This window comes from Buteo buteo, chromosome 18, assembly GCF_964188355.1.
Source record: "Buteo buteo chromosome 18, bButBut1.hap1.1, whole genome shotgun sequence".
Lineage (NCBI taxonomy): Eukaryota > Metazoa > Chordata > Aves > Accipitriformes > Accipitridae > Buteo > Buteo buteo.
The window spans coordinates 5,550,957-5,578,885 of record NC_134188.1 but is presented as its reverse complement, the minus strand read 5'-3'; the positions used below and the strand labels follow the sequence as shown (position 1 = coordinate 5,578,885).

The window sequence follows — 27,929 nt, the reverse complement described above, 5'->3', positions numbered from 1 at the left end:
GGATTGTGCATGTGTTTGTGTACGCTTGAGGAGACAGAGCTTTGAAAGCAGTTAGAGTCACTGCAATGCATATAGATCAGTATGGTAACTAACCCTGCTTAGGAAAAGATATCAGTCATATCTTGTATCACTGGGGAGAGACAAGATCCACCTGACAAAATGCGACAAGAGCATCTTTGCCAACTGGCCAGCCAACCCGCTGAGGAGAACTTTAAATAGGAACAAGGAAGTCTCTTGATCACAGACCCTGGGTTTGGGGGGAACTTCAGCCTGCCTGACATCTGCTACAGGCACAACACCTCAGAATGCAAGCAGTTGAGGAGAGTTCTGAAGGGCATCGAGGATAACTTCTTGATACTGGCTGGGGCAACCAGGGGTGATTTGCAGCTGGATCTGCTCTTCACTAACAGTTAAGAACTGGGGGATGTGGTAATCAATGGCTTGGTTATCAAAGCCTGGGCTGTAGTGACTAAGGAGTTCGTGATCCTGTGGGGCCTGAGGAAGGAGAGCAGCAGACTACAGCCCCTGGCTTTAGGGGAACAGACCAGTTTATTCAGGAAACTGGTAGGTGGGATCCACTGAACAGCAGTTCCGAAGGGTAAAGTTGCTCAGGAAAGCTGGCAGGAGAGCACAAGGATCCTACTATGGAGAAAACCGAAAAGATGTATTGGTATTTTCAGCAGTGAGAAAGCAAAACTGATGTGCTGTGAAAACAAAAAGAGTGGCTAAATGGGAAATTAAATTCAGGTTGGGGTTATCATAAAATCTGTATTGTTTGGTAAATTCATCCCATTCAGATACATTGTGTTTCAGTATAGGCATAAGTAGAGTTACTTGAAAATACAGTGAGCAGGTTATGTCTGCAGAGATGAGGGACTGTGATGTGGAGAGCAGTGACTGAAAAGAAATTAAGAGTTGACAGTGGCCAGGACAGCAAAAATTAATTTCCAGTCTAATGCTATGGTAGAAGCAAATAATGGAATCCTTGACTATATAACCAGGGATGTGGCAAGTAGGAAGAGACATTGTTTTCCTTCCACAGATAGCATTAGGTGAGATTTTTTTGGTAATACTGTGTTAGCCTCTGGTGTCCTTGTTGTCAAAAGAATTCTGAGAAATTATTTGAGGCTGGAGGAAATTCTTTGCATGGAGAGACTTAAAGAGCACAATCTGTTTGGCTTATCAAAAAAAAGACTGGAAGGTGGCTACAGTGATCTTTAATCTTGCATAGTGAGGGGCATAACAAGAAAAATACCTAGAAACTGAAATCAAACAAATTGAAATTAGAAATTATGCACATTTTTTAACAGCGGAGGACATTAATGGTTGGAATATGCTGCCAAGAGACATGGCACATCCAGTATCTCCTAAAGGCTTTGGCTAAAGAATAGATGCTTTTCTTACAGAAGTACAGTAGTTGAACAGATAGAATTAATTACCTGCCATGAAAGTCCCTCAGAGCATGCAGTTGTTGTTATTACATAGTATTTGAATTACCATAACACCTAGAAACTCAAGTCAGAGACCAGAGCACTTTGCCTCCTTAGTCACTACGTAAAACATTAAGAGAAAACCCCATTCTATCTTCTGAAGAACTTATACTCCAAATGTGCAGAGGCACCAAGAGACACAGAGGAGCAAAGAGAAAATATAACAAGTGTGAACTGCTGCTGCTCTTCTTGTGCCTCTCCTTGTTTCATAATCTTGTGGTTTGGCAGGCACCCAGCTTACTCTGGGGTGTGTGGGTAGGTTGGCTTTAGAAATTGAAGAGTAGGCATGGTACAGGTATGTTTGTGCCTGTATCATCTATCTGTGACTACAGATGGGTTTGCTGAGTCTGGGGCATGTCAGGTTTTTATTAATGTTGCTTGACAAGAGAATTGGTCCCATGAATCTATTTACCCCTCCACTAACCAGTCAAACCACCAACTAGTCAGACTATTGCTGCAGTATCTGAATGCAGACATATCACATCTGTTGTTGGACTAGTATACAGTACGGCTACAAGATCATAGCATAATAGGACCATAGGATAATTCAGGTTGGACGGACCTCTGGTGATCTCTAGTCCAACCTTCTGCTCATAGCAGAGTCAGATCTGAGGTCAGAACAGGTTGCTTTGCGCATATATACCTCTTTACTTGTTCTGGAAACTCTTAAATTTGGATCCAGACATAATAGCGGGGGGGGGGGGGGTGGGTTACTTGCAAGAAAACCATCTGAATTCACCATCTGTATTTTTATTGACACATAGCCCAGTGAAGGTCATCCACCATTCTCATGATATATTAACCAGCCTTACTATGGAAATGCACTTCTGTGGGCAGTGGGTGTTGCAGGATTCATGCTATGAGGTAATAGAGAGTAAGACATAAAAGAAATTTTCCCCAACTTGTATTTCGTAATTCCAAGAAAACCTGAAGCTGCATCAGATTATATAGAAGTGGAATCTTAACGCACTATGTGAGTGAAATTGGATCCTTCTTGGGAACAGAAGAGACAAACAGGAAATATATTTGGAAAGTCATGTTATATCAAACCATCTTGTACTGACTGACAGGTAGTTAAACATCTATATTAGTAGATTAATCTTTGTAAATTATGATGAGGATACATTTCCAGAAAATACAACTATTTTCATAACAGTTGTACATGCTCTCTGGGAGCCATGACAGGGGGTGGTGGTAGACTAACTGGATATGGGAGGATCTGAACAAGTTGTTAAACAAGTGATACATTTTATTAGTAGGTTCCAAAGAAAAAAAATTCAGTCTTAGTTGTAATCATAAGCAAGACATTATCACAGAAAACTATACAAATTATAAAAATCATGATATTACAATTGTACAATAGATAAATATTATTTTATTCCTTAGCACTTTTCATCAGTAAATCTCAGAATATTTTACAAAGAGGTGTGAGAAATAATATTATTAGACCAAATCTGTAAACAGAATAAATTAGGTGAGAGTTCTCTGACAGGGTAAAATTTGTTGATTATGATTTTTCCTGTGCACTCATTTCGGAAGACCAAAGCTTTCCTCAGTAAGGGTGTTGGGTTTTGTTGGTTTGTGTTTTTTGTTTTTGTTTTAAGCAGAGAGTAATATTTGTTTCTTGCAGTGTTCACACATGGGGATATTTTGATACTTCCATTTTCACAGCTCAGCTGATACTGGGAATCTTGCCATATATATATAGCTGGCAAACAATTAACCTGTTATTACACAAAGGATTACCAGCATCTGAAAAGTTAAAAGAGAAAATAAAAAATTTTTTGCTACTAAACTGAATACAAATTCCTACCAATAGCACTTAAAATATACATTGGTTAAAGGAAAGGTCCAATAAGACTGTAAAATATAAGAATTTAATTGTGTTGAAAATAACAGGACATTTCTAAACTGTTACCACTGTTTAAGTCTTTAGACTCCTAAAAGCAGGTGGAATTCTAACTGAAAATACAGTTACAGTTCTTAGAAAAAGAGTCCATTTATAAAATGGTAACTCTTTTGAAAGATGTCATTGTATTCTGCAAGAAAAATGTGTATAGTTTGGGTCTTGGTGATCTCGATATGAAAGGACGTGAACCAGGCACAAAAACAATAACTGTGCTTTTTGATGTTGTTCTGAACAGAATCTTTTAGAGAAATAGGGCCATAAGTTTATTTAGAAATAAGGGGTTTAATATTGTAATGAAATACTTCCAATAATAGAAACTTTTCTTAAAAATTAATGGCTTTGATCTTTGACACAGGCACTAGGGAAACCAGTGTCTCAGTAACTCCAGTTTCTCCTGAGATGAAAACCTCAGGAGTCAGTGACAGTGCTCTAACACTGGAAAAATGGAAAATCCATTACCAGAGGTGAGAAGTGCAAGACGCTTCTTCATTCTCAGTGTTCTCTACCAGAATACCAAGCAAAGCTTTCTGCTGCAGTCAGCAAGGTAGTATTTTTGTGATCTTCGCACCAGTTCTCCAAAAGCAGGATTAGCCGTCATGTAATAACAACAGTGATGTACAATATGACAACAGGCAGCCTCCAGGTAAAGAGTCTTTGTATTATTACAGTCCCCCCCCACTAATCAGTTCTCTACAGTACCAAGATATAAAGGAAGCTGAGGAGGAATATGTAAAACGCCATGCAGATAGCTACGCAGTGGAAAAAATTATCAATAAGGGGTAGAAAAAATACTGGAAAGAGCTTTGTGGAGATAATAAAATTGCTAAAGAGCATTTACTGTTAATAGCCTGTGTTTTTCCTGACACTAATGGGTGGTTAATTATTTTTGTTTTAATTGAAACATATGTCACAGTGAGCAATATTTTGTGCTTCTGCTGATTTAAAGCTATTGTTCAAATGCATGTTGCAATCAGTTCTTAAACAATGCTCTCTGTCAGTAATACAGAAGTAGAATGATTTTTATTTCTTCTCTTGGAAGATTTATACTCTCGAAGACCCACAGTTCACCTCTGTACTTGCAGATGGTCAGTTAAATACTTCCATCTGGTTATACTTGTTTTTCTCTGGTTATACTTAGTTTTTTCTGGAAAAACAAACAAACAAACAAACAAAAAACCCAAACCAAAAAAACCCCAAACCCAACAACTGAAAACAACCAACCAACCACAAGTTATTGCATGAGCAACAGAACTAATAAAGCTCCATTCCATATGGATTTGTGCCCTGTGTCTTTATACTGCAGTAACCCAGGCATCACCTCTTTGTCCCGTACAGCCTCATTTCCTCCTTTCATTTCCCCTGTGATTTAATTTCCTCTTCTCCTCCTGCAGCACTTCTTCTTGCCATTTGCCCTGTGTTTGTTTTGCCCCTTCACCTGCACTGCCTCTCTCCCTTGGATAAGCTGCGGCTGCCATGGAGCAGCACATATGCTAATTAGCTCACATTACTATTTTGCATATTCCATGAAGGACTCCACAGCATTTCACAAATATTAATGAATTGATCCTTAACAATGACCCTGCTCCATAAATATGCACTATTATTCCTACTATACGTATGAAAAGTTGGTCTAGTTTATCCTTGGTTGGTTGTACCTCGGTCAAGTTTTATCTTTTGTTAATTCTCCATTTCACTTCTCCTTGACTGACCATTAATTTGTTCTTTTCTGGCTGTAGTGTTTGTTCAGAGCAGCTGTTGTTGTCTCACTGACAGGGGTTGTCAGAGCGTAGCCAACTCTCATTATTTTATTGCAAGCCTTGTGATATATGATAGTTCCCTTGTAACCACAGTTCCTGGGTTCAGGTGATGAGGATTACTTCAGAAATTCACCTTTTGTTTATTATAACAAGTTTACGGCTCAATAGGCTAGAAAACTGAAAAATGTGATGGCAGGACTGAAAATGTTCAAAACAGGGTGAAAATAAAAGCACATGTATTTTTTAAAAATACAACTATTTTAATGCATCTGTACCTTGTGATGTCATGGGTTCTGTCTCATGTTCATCATTTAAGATACTGGCATGTGTAAGACTGCAGAAGCTGGAAAGGAGGCTGGCCTGCAAAAAACCAAATCACTCAGTGAAGGCTGACATTTTCTGACCACAAATTCAAACTCTGCTAAAGCACCTAGGAGAGAATATATAATTGGAATTATAATCACATGAGAAGTGCTTTAATGCAGAGAACAGTGTGCTTTTTACTCCTGTAGTTTCTGTATTTGATTCTGCCTGCCTTTTCCTTCAAGAGGAAGCTATGAAGGCAGGATAGGATTTTCTTTTAGCATCCAGAAGATATGCAGAACTAGAGTAAGACAATAATGTTCACTGAAAGTTTGTTACAATCTGCTCAGTGCTTGAGGTTGCAATAACTCTGGTTACTTCATGCATTATTAAAAAGAGCATTTTGTAGCACTATTAAAATCATAAACATTCTACTTTGTCTTTATGTATTTATACAGAAAAACAAATTTAATTTGGCATAGTTTGAAGATAAATTTAAATTTGTGCTTACTGGAATTCAGCTAATACTAAGTAGAAAACATTCCTTTACTTGAAATAAAACTAGCAGTATTTTATATAGCCCTTTCCTTCCAGCAAGGTTCTTTGCTATTTCATAAGCAATTAAAAACAATTATGTTAATGGCTCTGATTAGAACAATTAACGAGAAATGCAAATGGCTACCTCAGATGCCAATATGCTAATACAATGCCATAAACTATTTATAGAATAGGGAATGATTCCACCCACATTTTTACTTTATGCTGTTGTATCCATCAGGCATGCTGCCTTTTTAAACTACAGCACCTGATGTTGAGAAGTTTGAATCACCGTAGACTCAAAACAATCTCTGGCACCTGTGGAGGTCTTCGGTCCAATCCCCTGCTCAAAGCAGGTCCAGCTAGATCAGGTTGCTCGGTGCCGTGTTGAGTTCTAAATAGCTCCAAGGATGTGAACTCCACCATCTCTCTGAGCAGCCTGGTTGAGTTTTTGACCACCTTTACATTAAAAATGTTTTCATTATCTTGAGTCAGAAATTTCCCATGTTCTAACTTCTGTCCATTGCCTCTTGTCCTTCTACTGTGCACCCTTTAGAGGTGTCTGTCTCCATCTTCTCTGCACGCTCCCATGAGAGAGCAGAAGAGAGATATAAAGATTTCCTTCTCCTCTGCCAGTTGAGCAAACTCAGCTCTTTCAGCTGCTTCTCCTAGAAGAAGTCCCTGGGCTTCAGCCCCATGACCATCTTGGTGGCCCTCCACTGGGCTTGCTTCAGTATGTCCATGTCTTTTGTGTCCTGGGGAGCCCAGGACAGGATGCATACTCCAGATGTGGTCTCGCAAGTGCCAAATGGAGAGGAAGAATCCCTTGTCCTGCTGGCTAACCTCTTCCTAATACAGTCCTGGATGTAGTTGACTTTGTGGCAAGGGCATATTGCTGTCGTCCACCAGGACCCTCAGGTCCTTTTCAGCAAAGCCCCTTTCATTACAGCCAGCCCTCAGCCTGTCCTGTTGCATGGAGTTATTTCAACCCAAGCACAGGACTTTGTGTTTGCCTGTCCTGAACTTCAAGGTTCCTGTCAGCCCATTTCTCCAGCCTGTCTCAGTCCCTCTCAATAGCAGCCCTGCCCTCCAGTGATTTGACCGCTCCCAACAATTAGGCTCAAACTCACCTGAGAATTAGCACCAAAAAAATTGTTTTGTAATATAGTTTCAGTGAGATTTCATCAGTTCAAACTCAGTGTGCCATTACAATAAACTGTTCTTATATATGCTTTACATCAGGTATTACATTTCAGCAGCAAAGGTCATATTCAAATCTACTTAAAGCTAAATCTCTTTGCCCTCCAAAGTTAAGCCTGTCTTGAAAAACCAATTGGCATAGGTTGAGCTTCTGTTAAAATTATACTTTATAGTGAATAAAATGGTCACATGCTAGAAATCAGATAAGGAAAAGGTCAACTAAGTCTGGCCTCCACCCGTCTGCAGTTTTTCCTACAGTATATTTGTTTTGTTTTGGCCAATCTATTTTAAGGTGATTAAAGGCCAATTCTGTCCTGTTTATTCCTCACAGACAAAGATTCTTTGAAGACCCTGAAAGTTTTGCCTGAGCAAAATCATCAGTATATACGAACTGACTTTGTGCCACTGAAATCACTGAGAGGCCGTTGCATGAGTGTTAGATTAAAAACTTGTCTCCTAGTTCCCAGCTAGCAGGTTAAGGACAAGCACTGAAACATTTACAGCCAGCAAAAAATTCAGCTTCATGTTTCATGGATTGTGATCATCTTCAGTAATAGCAGAAGTATCTCAGAAATAATTGGTGCATGGTAAGTAAGCTAACTGGGACTGTTGTGTACAAATCTGATCACTGATACTCAAGAGACATGTGTGGGAATGGGAGCAAATGGACAGAGCATGCTATGTGCCTGGAGGCTCCAAGAGCCTGGATTATTTAGCTTAGTAAAATGAAGGTGTAGAGGGGATATTCTTCTGTGTAAATAATTACAGAAAAAGGGCAAGCATTGTTGTTCTTCCAGCTAGAAGTACACATAAGATCAGACATAAACAAATGAAGAGAAAATAGTATGTTCGTAATCATTAAGCCAGTTATTTCTTAAACTGTAGTTAATAGCTCCCAAGAGGGTTAGCAAAGGGCTTAAGGGAGATTGTGAAAGATCAGATTTTTTTAAATATATTTTAATATTAATTCTATACTTATATTCAATACGTTATCAAAAGAAAAGCCCCACAAAAATCTCCACATTATGCAGATTTACTGCTGGCAGCAGCTCAGTTCCCTCATGACAGAGGAGGAAAAAGTGTCTGTAATTACCAGCTGTGTCAGCCAACGAGTGGCTAATCACCTTTAGTCAAAACAACTAAATATACAGTGAGGCTGATGCTGACAATATGAGGAGTTGCTTGTTCCTGGCTAGATGGGTTGGACTCAGGGGAGGTTATGTACAGACAGGTGACCTCAAAAAAGTAGTAACACAAGGAGTTTGAGAAAATGCTGCATTAATGAAACCAGTTTCCTGAGAAGCCACTCCATTAGTAAAGGAGGAAAGGGACATTAATTGCCTTTGAAATGAAGTTTGATAAATGGATTATATTATTTGGTACTGGTGAGAAACTGGTCACAGTTACACAACAGCTTCCTTGGAAGTTCCTGATGATTTCTGTATGCTCAGTAATGCAGTATTCACTGATGCACATATACAAGTAGAATGCCATGTTACTCAAATAAGCAGTTGAATGACAGAACTTGTTCAGTATTTCAGATTTTATGTGGCATTCAAGATAATGATGGAAAAAAGGCCATTTGTTTAGGTTCAGTATCAATCTATCTGCATCTAGTTTAGCAATTAATGTGTAAGTAACATTAGCGTAATAAAAACTTTCACCCATGTGTGTGACATGCTGGGCCCCATCACAATTCTTGGTCTGTACCGTTTTTGCCTTTTCATTTCTCTCAAGGGCACGCTGTCATTATTTTCCACTCCTCCCTCCATGGAACGCCTCACTGGCAATGCAGCTCAGTACAGCCACCTGTACTGGCACTTTTGTGATTCCACAGTGAGCCCATCCAAGGAGTTTGTACAGTCATTTTTGGAAGGTGATTGGTTGCTCAGACCCAAATTTTATTAACTCCCATGAAACTAGGCTCAGGCTTAGATTTACAGCATGGGTTTTGTGGATGAGGAGTTGAACTGAATACCAGAAATAAAAAGGTTGTTAGAGCTAGAATCATTGGGGAGCTAAAGAGACCATGAAAGGGGCCAGAAGCATGATTCTGAGATGCCACATAACATGATCCTTTTGGAAAGAGTGAACAATGGAACAACAGGGTAAACTTAAGAGGTGACACAGATGACTGGTCAGTAACTTTTTGATCAGAAGTGCAGGGTAGATCCTGCATTTCTATGGATGGGAGCCTGCCATGGGGTAACCAATTAACTTCACCATTTTAATTTTCAGTTTAGACTCTTGGTTTTGCAGCATCATCACAAGAGGAACTGCAGGTTTCAGTCCTCTTTGTTCAACACCTATTCTCAGTTATTTCTGTTAAAATCTTGCTCCAGCCATAATCAGCTATCTTTTTTTTCAAGTAATGAATGCATTATGTGAGACACAGGAGACCTAGACCCTATTGAAGGGGAATATTTTTCATTTTTCACCTCAAAGCCCTTTACAGACTCTCATTAATTTAAATTCCTTCCACAGCCCTGCTGAATAACCTAACACAAATGGAATGTCACACTTGAGATCTCTGTGTGTATCACTTGGTCCTCTGAGCATAGGAGTGAGCCAGATCCCACTGTGCATTAAAATTTCAGTGAAGGATTCCTGACAACCCCATGTGCAGAATCATCATAGCACATTTATTCTTTAGAGAGAGCTGTTATCCAGACAGATGCTGCAGAGAAGTGTCAGAAACAAAATGGGGCTCTCCCAGAGAAGATATCAGAATCCTGACAATGGGAGCTTGGGGACTGGAAATGGGTATTTTTTGGCAGGGTAGATTCCACTCTGGAAAACAAAGTGATGTTTATCTAGTCCCCACTCCTCTGACTTCTAATGAGCCCTCCCTTTCAAGCTCCTTTCCCCAGCAACTTTTGAATTGGTTCCCATTGAAGCTGCTTTCCCTGTCTTGCTCTACCTCCAAGCAGGGAGAGTAGGAGGGAAACACAGTCTACCATGGTGTAGTGAGATTTCCAGAGTACATTAACGGGTGGAGCACCAGCCTGGGACCTTCATAGGGTTTTAGATCTTCACGTTAAGCTCGGTGTTGCCACTTGCGCTTACCCCGCTCTTGGGGATGTACTGTTTCTGAAGCAGAGCCATATGTGGTGTTTGCTCTATAGCCTAGGAGAAGTTGGAATCTGGATCCTACAACTGCAGTTTGATCAAGGAAGAGCAGTTTAGGCTGGGTTTCTGAGGGCAGGAGGCAGGGCAGTAAGGGGAGCACCTGCAGTCTGAAATGTAAGGCTGCAGGTCTCCCCCACATCTGCTTGGCTGCTAGCTCATTTCCAGGCCAGAACTCACCCCACAACCTGCGCACCTTTGTCTGCTGGAGACAGCCATTATTAAGAAATCCTTCTGTGAGCAACATACAAAGGCTCTGCAGTCTTTTAAGTGCTCGGTAGGCCACAATTTTGGGAAACCATGTATCAAATGTTGGTAGATAGGATGGACTGATGGACTTCTGGATCAGACCCAGACAGCATGCTCAGTGAATGATTCAATGGAGACAAGCTGTGAAACATGATTGTTTCTTTGAAATGTGGAGCTAAAGAAGGATCCTGGGAATATGCTAATCAAGGTAAATTTTATGAATAAAAACATTACTGAAATTTCAAATAAACCTCTCATGCAATTTATTCAGGAAAAAAAAAAAAGTAGCAAATCCTGATGTCTTACTTGGCTCTAAATAAAGCAGAGTTCAATTAAGTTCACAGTTACTGCTCCCTTATGGATTACACTTACATGCTCTGTATGTGGACATGAGTTTCAACATGTGGAGTTTCTTCCCCATTCTTTCCTGCTCGATGTTGAGATTTGCCCTCTATGTAAATCACTGGCAAGAGTAAGGTGTTCGGATCACTGAAAATGCCTATCTTCCTTTATTCAATAATGCCTTTTAGGATTTGGCTGCCCATCTTTACTTTGCTTGATACCCTCCCTGAAATCTCTCTATCTGTTGCCAATATGCTTCCTCACCTAAGAGCTGTTCAGGCTCATAACTATCTTTACGCTTGGAAAAGTTTCATGGTAGCTAGGCTGAATGCATATTAAAATATACAGTTTTTCTCTGTGTAGATATCAGGTGCTCTAAGCTCTAGATTTTTCAGGGTGCAGAGCTGGAGTACAGACACGTTTTTTCTAAATATAACACTTTACTCCAAGAGATTTCGTGTGGAGACAGGGCCTCTGTCTGTCATAACATGCCCCGTCAGCTAGCTTCGCAGGCAGAACCTGATAGTGTATTTAATCCTCCATATCCATTCTTGTGATCCACAAATATTAAACTAGCTTTAAAATGATGACAGAAAGGGCTTAAGTTTTGCAAGACAACATTAGAATAACTGTGAAGTTAGTCAGAGGATCAACTATGTTTTTATATGCCGCTTTAAGTAATCATGCCTCCCCTAAATTAAATAAGTGCTTCCTTCATTCAAAACAAAAAGTCCTGCAGTAGGGCAACTTCTCGCTGAGACAAGTTTTGAACTGTCCCTGCACGTTTAGCTCAGGGGAAGGAGGCCCTCTTTTGACTCACTCCTGCCTGCAATCAGCTTCCCATGATGATTCCTGTCTGCTCTAATACTGACGGTGCACAAACACAATGAGTCACGCCGTCAGCTCTGGAAGCGGCTCACCAGTCCGCTTCATTTTCAGGCACCACGCAGCTGATGCAACCTGTGGCCACATAAAGGCTCCTCGTTGAGAATCCGTACGTTATTTATCTTTGTAGAAACATCTGCCACAGAAATTGGAAATTATGGCATTATAATAAGAAGAAACCCCATTACAATACTAAGAAACCCCAAACCTGAGCAGCCTCTTTGCGTCTGCTGTTGGTTTGCTTCTCCCACCATGCCTTCCTGCCCAGGATTACCTGGATCTCCAGTCAGGCAGCCGTGACTGACACACAGTATCGGAAGGCTCACACTACCGCAAATTTAAATTTCGGTGCAATTCCTTAATGACGTAAGACAACTTCTTGGCTGCTTATATTTTACATCAACAAACATAATTCCTTATGGACGGCGGGCCAGCCACTCCACCACAGAACTCCCTCCTCAGGATCCCTGACGGAGGCCTGCCTCGTTTTCCCGCTTCCCCGCCACCCCCGCTGTCAAACCTCTCCTAACCCTCTCTCACGGCACAGCCATGAAAAAAACCCGGCATTTGTCCCTCCCGTAGCGAAAAGCTCAAACTTCTGCCGGCGTAGTTCCGTCGTTATTTCTCAGAATCGGCGTACCAGGGCTTCCTTCCGGAGATTTACCTCACGCAGGCGGGCGAGCAGGCGCCTCCGCGGGACTTTCTCTCAGGCGCGGCGCGGGCAGCCCCGCCAAGGCCCCGCTGTTAAGTGCGGCCGCGGCCCCGCCTCTCTCTTTTCGTCCCCGGCCGCCATTTTGTAGGCACGCACGGGGAGGCTCGCCCAGCCCCGCTTGCCGGTCTCAGGTGCTTCCGCGGCTCCGGGTGGCGGCGGGAAGGCGGGCGGGGGAGGCCGGTGGCCGCCGGCTCCGGCTAGGGGCGGCAGGGCCTTGCTGGGGCGGGAGACTGAGGGAGCGAGGAGGCCGCGGCCTGTAGGCCGCGGTGCGTGGCGCCGGGCCGGGAGGCTGCTGAGGGATGGAGGGGAGGAAGGATGGAGGGGGGCCGCCGAGGCCAGCGGCGGGTGCAGGTGTGGAGGAGTGGGTCTCCGCCGAGTCGGCGGGCCCGGTTAGCCCCGCGGCCGCCGGCGGGATGTCGGGGGTTGGGGAGCGGCCCCGCGCAGGCCGGGCGGCTGGGGCAGCTCCCCGGGGTAGGCCCGGGGATGGGGACCGCAGGGTGCGGCGGGGGCTCCGGCTTCGCTAACGGACCCGGTGGATGGCGTCCCCCGTCGGCCTGCGGGGTGTGTGCGCCTTGTGTAAGGTGCGGCAGCGGGTGATAAATCTGGTAGTGGAGGTCTTGTCTTTTGGGTGCCTTGTGAGGAGGGGTTGAGGGAACTGGGCATAGTCGACCTGGAGCAGAGGTGTTTTTGGGGGGCACCTAACAGCGCCATGTTCAAGAAGACGGATTTTGGTGCTTGACAGGGAGACGCGGCAGGAGCACGAGACAGCTGCTTAAGTAAAAATGAGAAGCTCAGACTGCACGTAAGGGGCACGGAAAAATCCCAGGTTTTTGTCCTGGGAACAGCTAGGCCTCCAAACAGGCTGCCCAGGGAGGCTGTGCAGTAGTCTGTCTCCATCCTTGAAGGGTTTCAAGACCTGACTGGAGAAAGCCCTGAGCAACCTGGTCTGATCTCATAGTAGACCTTGTTTTAAGCAGGAGTTTGAGCTAGGTGACTCGATAGCATCCATTCTAATCTCAGTTACCCTGTGGTCCTATAAATACTGCTTTCTATGAATGTCTGAGCTAATAACGTGCTCGAATTGACCCAGCAATTTGGAAGCGGTGTCATTCTAAATAGGCTCAAAGACTTGATTTTTCTGAAGTGTCTGAAAATGCCATCAGTCAAACTTCTAGTGAATGAACTAGTAGCTCTGAATAATTTGCATTCCTTTTTACAGTAATCCGCCAAAATGACGAACACAAAGGGAAAGAGGAGGGGTACCCGTTATATGTTCTCAAGGCCGTTCCGCAAGCATGGTGAGTGTACCTTACAGTAAGAACACTTTGTTAAGTTACTGAGCTGTTGGATGTCAACAGTCCCTAAGTATCATCTATAAAACAATGGTTTGTGTCAAAGGATTTCTGACAACTTGGGCTAAAAACTGTAGAATGATGTGCAGGTAAACTCTCGGTTCTTACGGCTTATGCATTGGTATTCTGATTGCTTGACAGTAATAACTGCTAATTCTGTCAGTGCTTGAAAATTAATTTGAAGATGAAGAAAATATTTCAACAGTTACTTAAAATGTAGCTGTTTGCCTCTTAGCAACAAACAGTGGTAACAGCTGTGTTCACGATGAAGTAGTAAATAGTTTAATGCCTTTTCAACTTCTGCATTAGGAACGAGATTAAAGCTGTAATTTTTCCTGAGTTAGCTGGATTTTCTTAAAACTGGGAGTGTGTGAAGAGGTAATTACAGCTTTAAAAAAAAGATAGTTTGATTCTCAGTTTTGTGTTTTTGAAATTGAATTTAAATTTGAGGTATTTAAAAAAAACTTTATCAAATGCATAATCTGTGTCCCCACCCCATTTTGTGTGTGAAATTGTGGGCTTCATAAATATACAAACTTGTATTTCTTAACAGGAGTTGTCCCTCTGGCTACCTATATGCGCATCTACAAGAAGGGTGATATAGTTGATATCAAGGTACTTTCTATGATGTTACATAATTAAAAGCTAAAGCAGTGTAATCCTTTTCGGTATCCAGTTTCTTGAGGTAGTCTTTTTTGTTACTTGGCTTGTGTGTGTCAGTGCAAATACCCACTGCTCACTTTTGAAGCAGTACTGGAATGGCGATGCTACTGAGCCAATAGTAATGCTTCAGTGTCACATGCTGGTTTATGTGGGTTTTTACATATATGTACAAAAATAATATATTTAACTGTGCTTCGTTCCTGTGTGTTCAGCTGAAAAAAGTGAGTGAAAGATGCCAGATCTAATACTTGGGTTGCTGTATGGTGCCTGCTAGCACTACTTTCATAGGAATCCCCGCTGTCATTTTAGTAGTTGTTCTGTTTTGCCTGACTTGCACCCGCTATTCAGAAGAGCCATAGTTTATGGTGGTGTAGCTGATAGTTATGTCTCTGTCTCTGTATCATGGTAGGACTATACTTAAAATAAATGTGTACAGGGATGGTGATTGCGAAGCCGCATTAAAACTAGAAACCAAGAAGTAAATGTAAGGATACATTATATATATTGTACGGGGGGGGAAAGTGAAGCAGCATTTCCCATCACTTGGTATTTTCTAGAACTTGTCCTTTAAAATCAACTACTTTCAAAATTAAGTTCCTATTTCATTGAATCCTTTAGTTTCACTTGAAATGCAGGGTTTTTGTAACAATCACACAGAAGATGGTGTGTAATTTGCTTGTTTGTTGTTTGACTCGAACTACACTGTTCAGAATTAACACTTCTTGACACACTGGAGCTTGATGATGATTGTCTCCTGTGATTGCTTGCTGAAAGCAAAGTGATCAATCATTTCACCGACACTGAAAGCAACCAGAATTGTCATATCAAATTTGGTAGTGTCCAGATACAAAATGTGTGGTTATAAATCCTAATGTATGAATAAAATAGGAGTATTTTTAAATCAATCTCAAGTAATTTGAAATGTGTACTTTAAACAGCTTCTGAAAGAGAATACCTTGATGTTGCTTCCCCTTCCCCCAAGTTAAAGTTTACACTTTATTCTTGTTTTACCTCTTAACAGGGTATGGGTACTGTTCAAAAAGGTATGCCCCACAAGTGTTACCATGGCAAGACTGGAAGGGTATATAATGTTACTCAGCACGCCGTGGGCATTATTGTTAACAAGCAGGTTAAGTAAGTAATGAAATTCCATGTATTGAAACTTTGTATTTGGGAAAGTTGATCTCTGTAATTGCACCCTCCTTTCACTTTGCCAGTTAGACAGTTATTGTCTTGATTGGTCATTCAAGGTGGGTAAAGTGTATATCCTTTTTATAACCCAAGCAAATGATGGTCGTTTGACTTGGATCCTGTCAGAGGAAACAGTTTTTATTTTCCTGAGCAGCACTTAAAGCGACATTACCTAATGGGGATTTTCAGCCAACTTTTACATTGGTACTGAAGCCCTTTTTAAATATTAATTTGTAGCTGTATCCAGCTGGATTTTATACAGTTCAGTCAGAGAAGGACAAGTTGGGCTTTTTTCCAGGAACTGGACTGGAGTACAGTGGTAATACAATTCTTTGCTTGTATGTTACAAGGTTAAAATTATGCGTTCTCCGCAATCTTAATCCAAAATTGTCAGCACATCGTTATATATTAATAAGATTTCAGTTATATAAGTTATATCTGATTTGCATCTGCAGCAGTGTATTTTGACTGACTGCCCCTTAAAGAAAACTTATATGTGATTGAGCTTATGGAGTTACTCATGTAAGGGCCATAAAACTAGCTTTGAAGTAGCCTTTTTTTCAAGTGCAGTAGATTAAAAACTGATTTTCTTTCTTAGGGGCAAGATTCTTGCCAAGAGAATTAATGTGCGTATTGAGCATATTAAACATTCCAAGAGCAGAGACAGCTTTCTGCAGCGTGTGAAGGAGAATGAAAAGAAGAAAAAGGAAGCAAAAGAAAAAGGCATTTGGGTTCAACTGAAACGTCAGGTAATATTTTTATTGTAGTTGACACATTGTTGATTCAGTTCACCAAAAAAACCAGCTAGAACCAAACCAGTTCAGTAAAATGTTTTCTTCCAAAACAACAGTGTTATGCTGTAAACTGAGCTCTTTCTGTCTGTCTTTGAAAAACAAAACCAAAAAATCCCACCCCACATGAATGAAGCTGTTTACAGCATTCTGAAAAATCCACGTCTTTGCCAGATTGTGTTGGAGGTGTCTGATGCCACCACCCTCACTTGGGTTTGCAATCCTTTTGTGTCAGGTTGCTGCTTTTTTTTTTTTTTTTTTTTTTTTGAGTAGAGTGGCAGCATCAGTGTGCCTGCACCTGAGCTGTCTGATACATTTGGTGCTTGAACAGAACTGCACTGTTCCTGAATGGAAGTTGTCACCTTGGCTGTGAACAAAGGGACGGATGCTTCCTGTTCTGTTGCTGATCTGCAGCAGAAGCTCTGGCTGATTTCTAAGATCAGTGTTGTCTTTGGTTTAGTTGAATTTAGCTGTGACAGTTTCTGTTGTAACCCTTTATAAAAAGAATTGATAAATAGACTTTAGAGAGGAGATAATGGCTGCTGCTTCTGGAACCCTAGGGTATGTCACTTCATGATAATTTGGATTAGTAAATTGCAGAGGGTAAAATGTTGTGTTTTTTCATTCAGCAATGAAAATCAAGCACACTTTCTAGCAGATCGTTTTCTTACTGCTATTCTTTGAATCAAATTTTGAAGAGACTAGGAACAGTAAAATTAATGTAATGTTTATATAATAATGTGTTAAAAATGGTTGCCAAAATGAATTTTCTGTAAGGTTGCTTTTGAGTTTTAGTGCCATGAGTTTTCTTTTTTTTTCTTTTTTCTTTTTTTCCTGTTTACAGCCTGCTCCACCCAGAGAAGCACACTTTGTGAGAACTAATGGAAAGGATCCAGAGCTGCTGGAGCCAATTCCCTATGAATTCATGGCATAATGCATGTTTAAAAAAAATAAATTAAAGATCTGGTTTTGGACAAGTGTATGTGATTGTGGCCGATTCCTTTGGTTTTTTGGAACAGATGCTTTAGAAAACTTTTATTTTATTGAAATTTGTTTATTTAACTTGCCTTGCATGGTGTTTGGTCACTTAAATAATCTGCAGCTTTTGTTGATCAGTTTAGTCATTTTATATAGACCATAAATTCAGGGAACACTGAAATTTGCTAGTGCTTAGTGATGATCATAAGGTAATATGAGAGGACATGGAATATTTCAGCAGCAAACTAAGAGCATGTACCAAGAATTGTACAGTGTCACTTTCAGGTTTAATTTTCGTGTGGGAAGAGAGATAATGGGGTTCAGATCTCATTGATAACAAGCTTTTGGCTAAGGGGCCTCAGATTAATACCAAAGAATTGTGGAAACAGTTTTTGAAAGCAGCCTCTTGAGAAATGGCTGTGGGCAGATTTTGGTCTTTTGTCATTGTAACCTGCAAAAGGATTTTTGGAACAGCCCCAGGCCAATAACCATTTTTAGGAAGTAGTAGTAGTTTAGAAACAAAGTTTTAATTCCAAAACTGCCAGCCTTTGTAATTTGATTTTTATCATTTGAATTGGCTGGCATAGCTGAACACTTGCATTTTGTATGTTTGTTGTGTGTCTGTTGAATCTAAGCATCTACCTGGATGCTGTAATGCATTCCTCTCATCCCACTGATTTTATTGATACTTCACAAAAGCCCACTGCTACCTGCCCAGGGTTTCTTGAATGTAAGAACATCTTTGCTGACTACTTACTAACCGGTGCTGGGTTTGTGAGCTTTGTTTGAAATGGTGTGAAGCTTGCTAAAGAAACTGCTGAAGGTAACCTGCTTAGTTAGCTTTGAACATGCATAAACTTAAGCTTAACTTTGTTATAGATACGGATAAATAATCTGCCTTTCTAAGTGTGATGTAAGGCATTGCTTAGCTACCTCAAGTAAGTGATGTAAAACTAATAGTGTCTAAACATAATGTCTATGTTTAGAGAGAGTAAAATACTAGGGAAGGGAGTGATCTCAAGCAATTTGTAGGTATTGACTGTTGAAAATTATTGTATAGTCAGTTGTAGGACAGCTAATAGGCTTGGGAGTAAGAAATGGAGAGATGATGTTTGCTTTTTCCCTTAATTCTGAAGTGCCTTAAGCAGAAGCGTTGAAACTGTGTACAGATTGCTTATAAATTAAAGGATAAATGGGTATTTGACTCATGAGATAAGTCTTGTTTTCCATTGGGCTTTGCATCTGAAGGAGTTACATGGGAGGTTTTACTGGGTACAATCTTTGGTGATGGTATTTTAAATTTTTTTAGGCATGCTTGTGTAAGTTATTTTGGTTCTATGTCTTGTACTTATCTGCCAAGATTCAAGTGGATTAGCTGTAGCATCGTGATGAAATGGTTAACAGTAACTATAAGTGGTGGGTAGTTCTAAACTTGAATTTATTTTCAACAATTTGGAATAATAAGACTAAACAGCACGCAGTGGGTCTTATTTAAGAGCTGTGCTTCCAGAGGTGCTGTGCATTCAACAATTTTCAATTTATTTAGTCTTGGTGTTTTTAAGGTCACTATGCCAACAGTAAATGCTCTTAAATGCATATTTGGAAGCTGTGTGTGGGCTGGGAGGAGAAGGAGGGAATGCTTTCCTTGGTCAGGATTCCCAGAAATGACTGAACTGGGTTTGTACAGGAAGAGAATAGCTTTTTGGGGTTGGGGTGGTTTTTTTTGAAAACAGGACAAATTAAGGTTTAACCCGTCTTGTGTTTATAGACACTACCTATTAGTTGCTCTCAGTGCAGTGGTGGTTTTCCTGGTAATCTCAGGTTTGCAGAAGCACAGCCCAGATATTTGCAGATCTCTGTATCTGTTGTTGAAGTTCGCTTCCCATGTGTTCAGCTGCCCTGTTTTTGCACAGTCCTGACAAAAGAGGGAGATCTGTGAATTGAGAAAAGTTGCTGAAGAAACTGCCTGTCAGGACATCTTCAGTCATGAAACTACTGTCTGAATTGAAATGCATCCTTCTTTATAGAAGAGAGTAGTTCTAGGTGTATGCAGAACTTGCAGAAGATTTGGGAGGGAAGGAGAGTGATTTTGGGCAGTTCAGCCTTTCTGTCCCTCTGGGCGGAGGACACACATTTCCTATGGTGTTTGGAGTTGCAAGTTCCTCTCCCCTTCAGCTCTCCCTGGAAGGGGTTTTACACACTAGACCCATTAGCTGTAACTGCTTCTCTGCGCTCCTGTTCTGAGGCTGTGCGTAGCGAGCAAAAGCTTGCAGCATGCGTGCCAGCTACAGGTTAGGTGTGTCCGCTCCACACTGTGGCAGTTGAATTTTGTTTCATTCCGTGATACTTTGAATTGTGGAGAACCCTTGTGAAATCTGCAAAGCTATCGGTTTCCCATATAATTGGACACACCTTGAGCTAGCAAAATTCAGGAATCCCTTGTTTAAAAGCCAGTTTCACAGAAGTTCAGTATTATGTGTTGCCTGTTTTCCAGTCCCCTTCTAGCGTAGAGTCTTTGTTATCCCAGAGCTGGTGGACAGGCTGTCCCTGTACAACATGTGGAGAGTGAAGTGCTTATGGATTAGCACAAGCCGTTACACTTCAGTGTAGTGCTTTGTCTCCGTTCCACTCAGCCTAATTAGGAGTTGGGGGCTGAGCTGCCTCCTGTTCCAGGTTTTACTGCCTCAAACCATTGCAGCTGGTTCCCTCCTGAAGGCCCTACCAAAATCTTCCTGTCTTCTCTTGGAGAAGAAGCAAGGAAGCCTTCTCCCTAGCTGTTGGCTTTTGTCTCTTTTAGCTTATCAGTGGCACTGCAGCCTGAGATTTCCCCAGGGCTGTGTAGGCAAGTGTTAGTGCTAATACTGTGTGTGGCCAGGAAGGTCACTGAAAAGGCAGAAAGGACGGGGGAGGAGGAACCATGCCTGTGCAAAGGGGCTGCAGGCTGAGGACCCCAGGGTGGAGAAGGTGAAGCATGCATGCCTGAGGGGGGTGAGGGATGTGCAGACACCTCCAGCCCCATTCCTGGGGGAGAGGCAGGTGAGCAGCTGCCATGAGGATGTACAAACAATTCATCCTTTTGTAATCTGTATGTTATCAGATGGCGGAAACAGTCCTGATGTTCACTCCCTTGTCCTTCTCAGTGCAGTCCTGGACTCAGCATGTTCATGGTCCTTGTGATCAAAAGGACAGCTGGCATCCCAGACGCCGATGCTGTGCTGGGGTGCCCTGACTGGTCCAGAGGATGCCAAGAGCTGTGCATACACCTGCCAGAGAAAGTGATCCTCCCTATACCAGCTCAGGCAGACAGGCTCCCACTGTCCTTGTGAGGTGCAGTGGCTTCCATAATTCAGGGTGTGTGGTGAAAGGATATGGTTAAACTGGGCTTATCGTTGTCTGGGTAGTACCTCATGACTCAGGGGTGTGGATAGAGTCTCCCACAGTGCAGAGGGCATCCTACTGCTGCAAACGGCTTCCTTGCATGGGATCAAGGTACTGGCAACCCCTGTGATTCTGAGGGTGGTGGTATGGAAGACGCAGATCATAAGCATTTCATGTCCATGCACCTACCTCAGTGGATGTGCTACCAAGGTCTGCATAAGAATCAAGTTGTAGCTGCTGGGATTTGCATAGTTGTAACCATCCTTGCTCAAGTGTTGGGTAGGGACATTGATCCCATCAGCAGCACCCATATAGCTCAGGAACCCAGAAAAATGCAAAGCTCTGGTTGAGGTTGCTGATTTCATTTTCCACTATTTGGAGGAAGAGGCTTTGGGTGATGGCCCCTGGGCCCTCAATCACCTTTTTGTCCATGCCCACTTCAAACTCTTTAGCCATTGATCAGCAGGAATTGTGGAGTCTAAGGAACACTGCAGTCTTGAACTTGGGCTTGTGCTCCTGAAAGTTTATAGGAGGGTGGTGAAGCCATGCCAGCTCACAGCAAAGGTTCTCACCACTGCTCCTCCACATGGAAAAGCTTTGTGCCTGCTGCTCATTACCTCACATGGTTCTGCCAATCTTAAGCCTGGAACTTCTAGCTGACTCCACAACATCAGCAAAAACTCCCAGGAAAACACTGGGCATTTTGTTTCTTAGAGGAGAAGGTTGCTCCAGAGGCTCTCAGGATGTCCTCCTTGCTGCAGCCACAGGAGTAAGCCACCTCCCCCAAGAGTACCTGCTGTTGAATGTTACCAGAACTTGGAATCGGGAGGTGGGTCAGGCAGCCCTGTGGTGTCCCTGGGACTCCATGTGAGTGGGACTGAGTGGTGGTGCTGTGGGAAAGGGGATAGTGATAGACCACAGGGATGGTGGCATGGTCCATCTGCACAGGGTGGGTGAAAGTACAGCCTGGTGCTTCCAAGTAGGACCTCCAGCCGAGAAAGGAGAGGCTCCTTGGAATAGCTTTGAGGCCCGTACATCCCAGGGATCGCTTAGTCTGCAAAATGGGGACAGCTAATCAGAGTCCCAACGTGTGAGGAATTTGAGCCCCAACTGCTTCAACCTACTGAGCTGCTCCTGTTGCACCAGAGTAGGTGTTGATGGAGAGGCAGCCTGTCGCTCCCTGGAAATTAATTCCTTCACAGGGTTTCCTACCTGGGTTTGCACACTGTCATCTCTGTGCTCGACCATCACAGTTTGCCCTTTGGGGGTGCTCTCAGCAGCAGGTGAGGCAGCATGAGCTCCACAGCTGTCCAGAAAGGGGGAGCTCCTCGAGTTTTGGGAGCAGTGGTTGTTTAATACTACTGCTTTCACAGCTCAGCACCTGGGAATCATCTGCCTGGAACGGACTCATTTCGGACTCATTTCGGTAGCGTTCTTCCAAGGGCATGCTGAATGTACTCCGATAGCTCTTTTGTAAAGAAATGCATAAAAATAGCCTGTGTTGGCACTGTGAGCAAGGCCAAAGACAAGTGGTGCTGCATGACAATGGGAGCAGATAACAATAGCATGAACCTCTGGAAACCAAAAGCTTTTAGTGGTACAAGAGAAATCTTGTTAGAAAAAGGGCTCACTGGCATGATGGGAAGTGAACTAGAAATTTTAAAGACAATCAGTTTTTGAGGTTAAAAGTGGCCTTGATGTTACCGTAAGGGTTCTTAGGCATCAGAGTAACACAAATGATCAACAGCACTTCCTCCACTGTGCTTTTCTGCAGGCACTACTTTAACTGATATTAATTAGTGTGGTCTTTACTGTGAAGTGTGTGTAACCCTTCAGCAAAGAGCAGTGTGTAATTGTCATTAGGTAGAACGTTTCTGGGGCACCAGGGGAGAATCTTTAAACAGGGCAGAACATTGCTTTGGGGATGGCCGGTCCTCTGGCCACTGGTGGGGTGCAGAGCCTGAGCTGTACCTCTGCTCCCTGCATGAACTCTGCACCCATGGGAAGGGGGGAGCAGTTCCTCCCCATCCTTGTCCCTACGGTGCCGAGGGTTCACTGTCCTCAGGAACACCTTGGCTCTGGTAGAACAGAGCTGGCGATGTTACACTGGTGCCCTTGTTCTGAGTTTTCATCGCTGGAGGGACTGGGGCTGTGGATGTCCGAAGAGGTCCACAGCAGATCGGGTACCTGGGCTGTTGCGTGGATGTAGGGCGAAAGTAAGGGGGAGGACAAGAGGAAAACAAGGGAAAACATGACCTGTTGTCATTGCGTGCATCTTCTGAGAGCTGTATGGAGGGGGAAGGCGACAGAGTGTAGCACCGGTGCACAGCCCCGCTACTGCCGAGGTTCGGCTCCGCTGCCTGCCTGGGGGTGTCCAGGGCATCAGCCCTTCAGCCGGGGCCCAGCAGCTCCCATGGCGGCTCCGTCCCCCCATGGCACCGGGCTGCGAGACCACAGACCCATCCCGCTCCTTTTGAGTACCAACCTGCTGGCTGCTTCCACGTTGTTTCCTGCTGGCTTGTGTTATCTCCCTGATAAAAATAAAGCAGCCCCTGAATGGTTTATTTATCTTGTAAACACTTACATGCTTGCAAAGCTGTGCGCTGCGGAAGCGGTTTCGCAGGAGCCAGGGAAACGGTTTGCAGAGAGACTGAAACATCCACACAGCTGTTTGCAGGTTTGAGGCTCGTTTAGCAGCAGCCGGTGATGGAGCGCCTTTCTTTGAAACTTTCCTCCGCTTTAAAAACCCAAAGGGCCTCATCTAGACCTCAAGGCCCCGTGGACCGCTTTGGTTTCAGGGCTGGCCGTTGCTTGATCCACAAGCTGGGATTTCCACGCTGACTGTGGAGGGATGCGTCCGGGTGCGGGGAACAAAATAGCTTGAAGTAAAAGAATAAATCATTTCCCTGCGTTCACGACTCGAGTCCCTCGCTGCGGGGAGGGTGCGTACGGCGGGAGCCTGTTGCCGGTGGTGGGGGCTGGCGTGGGGTGTGGAGGTGCACCCTCCCAAACCCAGCGGGGCTTGTGCTGCCGTCCGAGGGCGACGCAGGGCAGGGTGCTGCCGTGCCCTCTCCAAAACCTGGGCAGCGGTTTGCATGGCCTTCCCCGGGCTGTTGTGCGAGTCCCCCCCCCGGCCTCCCCAGTGCCTGCACCCACGGCGGGGGGGGGGCTACCCTGCGGGAACGGGCAAGGTGGTGGAGAAGAAGGGGCAGGGGTCCAACTGAGGGCCGAGTTGGGGGGGAAGAGATTTTTACGGGGGGGAACTGCTGGGCGGAGCGGCCGGGCTGGGGGCGGTACAGCGGGGGGGGGGGGGGCGGCACCGCGCTGCTGCCGGAGCCTTTAAAAGCCGCTGGCGGCCGGCTGCTGCCGAGCCCGAGCCGAGCCCGAGCCGAGCCCGAGCCGAGCCGAGCCCGAGCCGAGCCCGAGCCGAGCCGAGCCGAGCCGAGCCGAGCCGAGCCGAGCCGAGCCGAGCCGAGCCTCCCATGCGCCTGCCGAGCATGTCGCAGCCTTTCCTGCTGGCGCCCATCGCCGAGTGCGCCCCGGGGCCGCCGGGCGCCCAGGTCCGACTGGCGGTGATGGGCGCCCGCGGCGTCGGCAAGAGCGGTGAGTGGGGCTTGGGGGGGGGTGTCTGTCCGTCCCCCCTTCCCCCTGTCCGTCCCCCCTTCCCCCTGTCCGTCCCGCCCTAACGCGGCCCCTCTGTGTTTTCAGCGATGATCGTGCGGTTCTTGACGAAGCGCTTCATCGGGGACTACGAGCCCAACACAGGTGAGGTGGTGGGGAGCGGCGGGGAACCCCCCCCCCCCCCCGGGGCCGCCCCTTGGTGCCTGACGGCTCTCTGCCTCCCCAGGTAACCTCTACTCCCGGCTGGTCCGGCTGGACGGGGACCACGTTGCCGTGCAGATCCAGGACACGCCGGGGAGCGTCCAGGTACGGAGACACTTCGGTTCTTCCCAGGTTTTGAGCCTCAGGCTGGGCTTAGTCTCCCAAGACGGCGCTCGGGCTTCCCTTCGGACCTGTTTAACGGTGCCTGTCTATGTTACAGGCTTCGTACTTTCACGACCCGATGCCCAATTTGTGCTCCCTGTCGTCCCGCAGGTGCAGGAGGACTGCGTGCAGGTGCTGGACTCCCTGTCCCGCTGCGTGAAGTGGGCAGAGGGCTTCCTCCTGGTCTACTCCATCACGGACTACAGCAGCTACCAGTCAGTCCGACCTCTCTACCAGCACGTACGCAAGGTCCACCCAGATGCCAGGACTCCCGTCATTATCGTGGGGAACAAAGCGGACCTCCTCCACACCAGGCAAGTACAGGCGAAAGAGGGACTACAGCTGGCAAACGAACTGGGCAGCCTGTTCTTGGAAATCTCCACGAGCGATGACTCCCAAGGCGTCTGCGATGTTTTCCAGTATCTTTGCAAGGAGGTCAGCAAACTACAGCACGCCGGCAGCACGGACAGGAGGCGGTCGTCCATCATCCCTCGGCCCAAGTCTCCCAACATGCAAGATCTAAAGAGACGTTTCAAACAGGCTTTATCTTCCAAAGTCAAATAAACCCCCCCGATGAGATCCTGTGTGACTCCATAGACTTTATTTTTGTAAACTAGTTAATGAAAATCTTTATTTTTGTACTAATGCCAGCAGTATGGAAGTAAGTATGTTGAAGCTTGCAATTTCCTTGCCACTCCCTCTTGTTTGACTGCTTGGGTTATTTTTACAAAAAAAAAAAAAAAAAAAAATGCTGCATAGCAACTACATAGAGGTAGTTGGAGAAGGGGGTTTTTGCCAGGAGGTTTTGATTCCATTTCTGTTTTGGGCTGGGATTTGCTGGTTTACTCTGCTCAGGTGACTTTCTTGGGCCTCAGTTTCCTGTTTGTAAAATGGGAATGATGATGATGTAACATTATAAAATACTTGGAAAGCCTTTGATGGAAAGCTTTATATGGAGAGAAAAAAAAGAAAAAAGCTTTATTAGCCTGTAAGAATTCTGATTGTAACAGGATCTCTGTTTTCCCTCAACAACTGCTGTTTTACTTGCACCTGTAATCGCCTGAATGATGATAAGCTGTTAGGAATGAGTTCCAATTTCTGATGTGCTGTAGAGATCTATCCCACAGAATTAATCTTTTGAGCCGAAAGCATTTGACAGGAGGGTTGACTTTCTCCTACAGATTACTGTAGTGCTGAGCAATCCGCAGCAGGGGAGTGTGTAGGATGGCTGTTGCTTTCTCTGGAGATGTGTGATAGGAGGGACTGATGCGTAGGTTCCCTTAATAAAATAGCTACATTTAAAAGGAATCACATCTTTATCTTTCCCAGGCCAATTTTGTAGTCATTGGAAACAGGTCAGACTTCTTACTCTTACTTCACATAAGCTCTGTACCATACTAGAATGGTTTTTATTAACTGCTTACTGGATGTCTGAACATGGAATGTGGGGTTTGCACTTCAAATATGCCTCCGAAGTACGTGCATGGTATTGGTAAAAAATAAAGCTCTGCTCCATGCTGAGTAGAAGGTGTGGAAGTGGAGTAACCTGTACAGGGGGAAACTTGGTGTCCCCACTTAAGCACAACTCCAGTAAGATTTTCTTGTTGTTTTGTTTCTGGGTTTTTTTTTTCAATCTCATAGATTAACTCCAAAGACCATTTTCTTCTTTCCTTTTGTTAGGAGAAGTGGGTAGCTGCTGTGTAAGTCCCTGTGCTGCAGGGACGCTGCTGTGCCTTGCAGTTAGCGGACAGTCTCGGTTGTTTCTGACCCCTGGGACGTGAAGCTTTCTGGGACACCTCCACTCTTGATCTGCAGATGAAAGTCTTCCTGAAGGTGGTAATCGAGGGAGGGGTGACTGAGCAAGTTAAGGATGATGCTTAAGCATCAGAGCCCCATGTTAGCACTGGGTAGGGGTGTGGGATGCCAGCAGCAGTATTCCCCATCCAGGCACGTTGTCTGTAGATCTCCTTTCTGAAGGCCCTGCCAAAGGGAATGGGAGAGCCGAAGGGAGCCAGCTCCAGACCTGCAGGAACGGACTGAAACTGGGACTGCAAACTGGGTCCAAAACTCTTGAGTGAATTCATGGAAGTGCAAAAGCATGGTGCCAGCCTGGACAAATCAAAGTACTGTTTAGAACACATTTTAATTATTTCTTTGCTGTGAGAGTTGCTCTGCCAGGCCCAGGACTCTGGGCTGGGGGCTGGAGGGGAGCAGGGGGACGGGGTGGATGAGAACGATCACATCCCTGGCAGACTCAAGCTCACCACACGGGCAACACGTTCAAGGGGCAATTTGAAGGGCAGTTGAAAAGTCACAAGTGGGGTATTTATGCAGCATTTCACCATCCTGAAATCAGGGATAACAAATTGTTTCCAAGAGAAATTACCGCTGTGATACAGTTTTGGTGGGTTTTTAAGCTGTAGCTTTTGGTTTTGGAAATCGGGAAGCTTGATTTCCTACTCACGTATCCAGTACAGAGTTTCACCAAGCAAGTTGCTAAAGGTATCCAGCTTATACATGAGCACAAAATATGCTAAAAGGGCAGGTAACATGTACTGGACCTGTCTGCATCTCACCATGGTCCTCAAAGACGAGGTGAAGAAGTGCATTAGACACCAACCTCCAGTGCCTCCCGCTGCCCCTGGCAAAGCAGGAGCTCGGGGCCCTGCTGAGGGACAGGGGGAGAATTTGGGCAGGAGCAGGAGGGTAAATACAGTATATGCCCCGTCTCTGCGATGGGGAGAACCTAAGGAGATGCCCCTCGTTACGTAGGCACCCACATTCAGGTGGAGACCTCCCGTCCCCTCCCCAGGCTTTCCATGCTGTTGGGCTGGTTTGGCCCCGTGTTGGGAGCAGGATGAGGCCCCTTGGGGATGTAATGGGGAATCTTGCTGGCTAAAGCATGCCCATGGCAGGGAGGGAGGGCTGCTCTGACCTGCCTCCAGTCTAAGGCAGCAGCTGAGCTGGGACATTCTGGATAATGCTTTTGGGTAGAAGTACATAAATTAGGCATTTAAGCTGTTTGTCAGGATTTTCCCCGGCTGGCACAGATTTACTTTCTCCAGAAGTTTTCAGCCTGGGC

At 44.5% G+C, this 27,929-nt stretch overlaps 2 protein-coding genes, 1 long non-coding RNA gene and 2 other non-coding genes across 8 annotated transcripts; 4 read left to right on the top strand and 1 right to left on the bottom strand.

The window, feature by feature from the left end:
* Positions 1 to 498: 498 nt before the first annotated feature.
* On the bottom strand, positions 499 to 12,509 carry LOC142041651 (uncharacterized). 4 transcript variants are annotated; one of them, XR_012653508.1, is made up of 4 exons: positions 12,439 to 12,509; positions 10,944 to 11,934; positions 5,432 to 5,516; positions 499 to 642 (listed from the first exon to the last, which is right to left on the bottom strand). It is a non-coding gene; the product is annotated as an uncharacterized LOC142041651 (long non-coding RNA). The 4 variants fall into 4 exon arrangements; XR_012653509.1 differs by having other exon boundaries at positions 12,463 to 12,494; XR_012653507.1 differs by having other exon boundaries at positions 12,329 to 12,463.
* On the top strand, positions 12,502 to 17,489 carry RPL21 (ribosomal protein L21). The gene is made up of 6 exons (XM_075050690.1): positions 12,502 to 12,641; positions 13,730 to 13,808; positions 14,416 to 14,477; positions 15,547 to 15,659; positions 16,315 to 16,465; positions 17,352 to 17,489. Exons 2-6 carry the CDS (start codon positions 13,742 to 13,744, stop codon positions 17,439 to 17,441), a joined length of 483 nt encoding a protein of 160 aa, XP_074906791.1. The 5' UTR covers positions 12,502 to 12,641; positions 13,730 to 13,741; the 3' UTR covers positions 17,442 to 17,489.
* LOC142041700 (small nucleolar RNA SNORD102) lies at positions 15,260 to 15,334 on the top strand. Its single transcript, XR_012653532.1, has one exon. It is a non-coding gene; the product is annotated as a small nucleolar RNA SNORD102 (small nucleolar RNA).
* LOC142041694 (small nucleolar RNA SNORA27) lies at positions 15,721 to 15,853 on the top strand. The gene has a single exon (XR_012653526.1). It is a non-coding gene; the product is annotated as a small nucleolar RNA SNORA27 (small nucleolar RNA).
* A 6,768-nt stretch (positions 17,490 to 24,257) lies between the features above and the next one.
* RASL11A (RAS like family 11 member A) lies at positions 24,258 to 25,679 on the top strand. Its single transcript, XM_075050412.1, has 4 exons — positions 24,258 to 24,466; positions 24,572 to 24,628; positions 24,711 to 24,790; positions 24,959 to 25,679. Exons 1-4 carry the CDS (start codon positions 24,346 to 24,348, stop codon positions 25,409 to 25,411), a joined length of 711 nt encoding a protein of 236 aa, XP_074906513.1. The 5' UTR covers positions 24,258 to 24,345; the 3' UTR covers positions 25,412 to 25,679.
* The last annotated feature ends 2,250 nt before the right edge of the window (positions 25,680 to 27,929 follow it).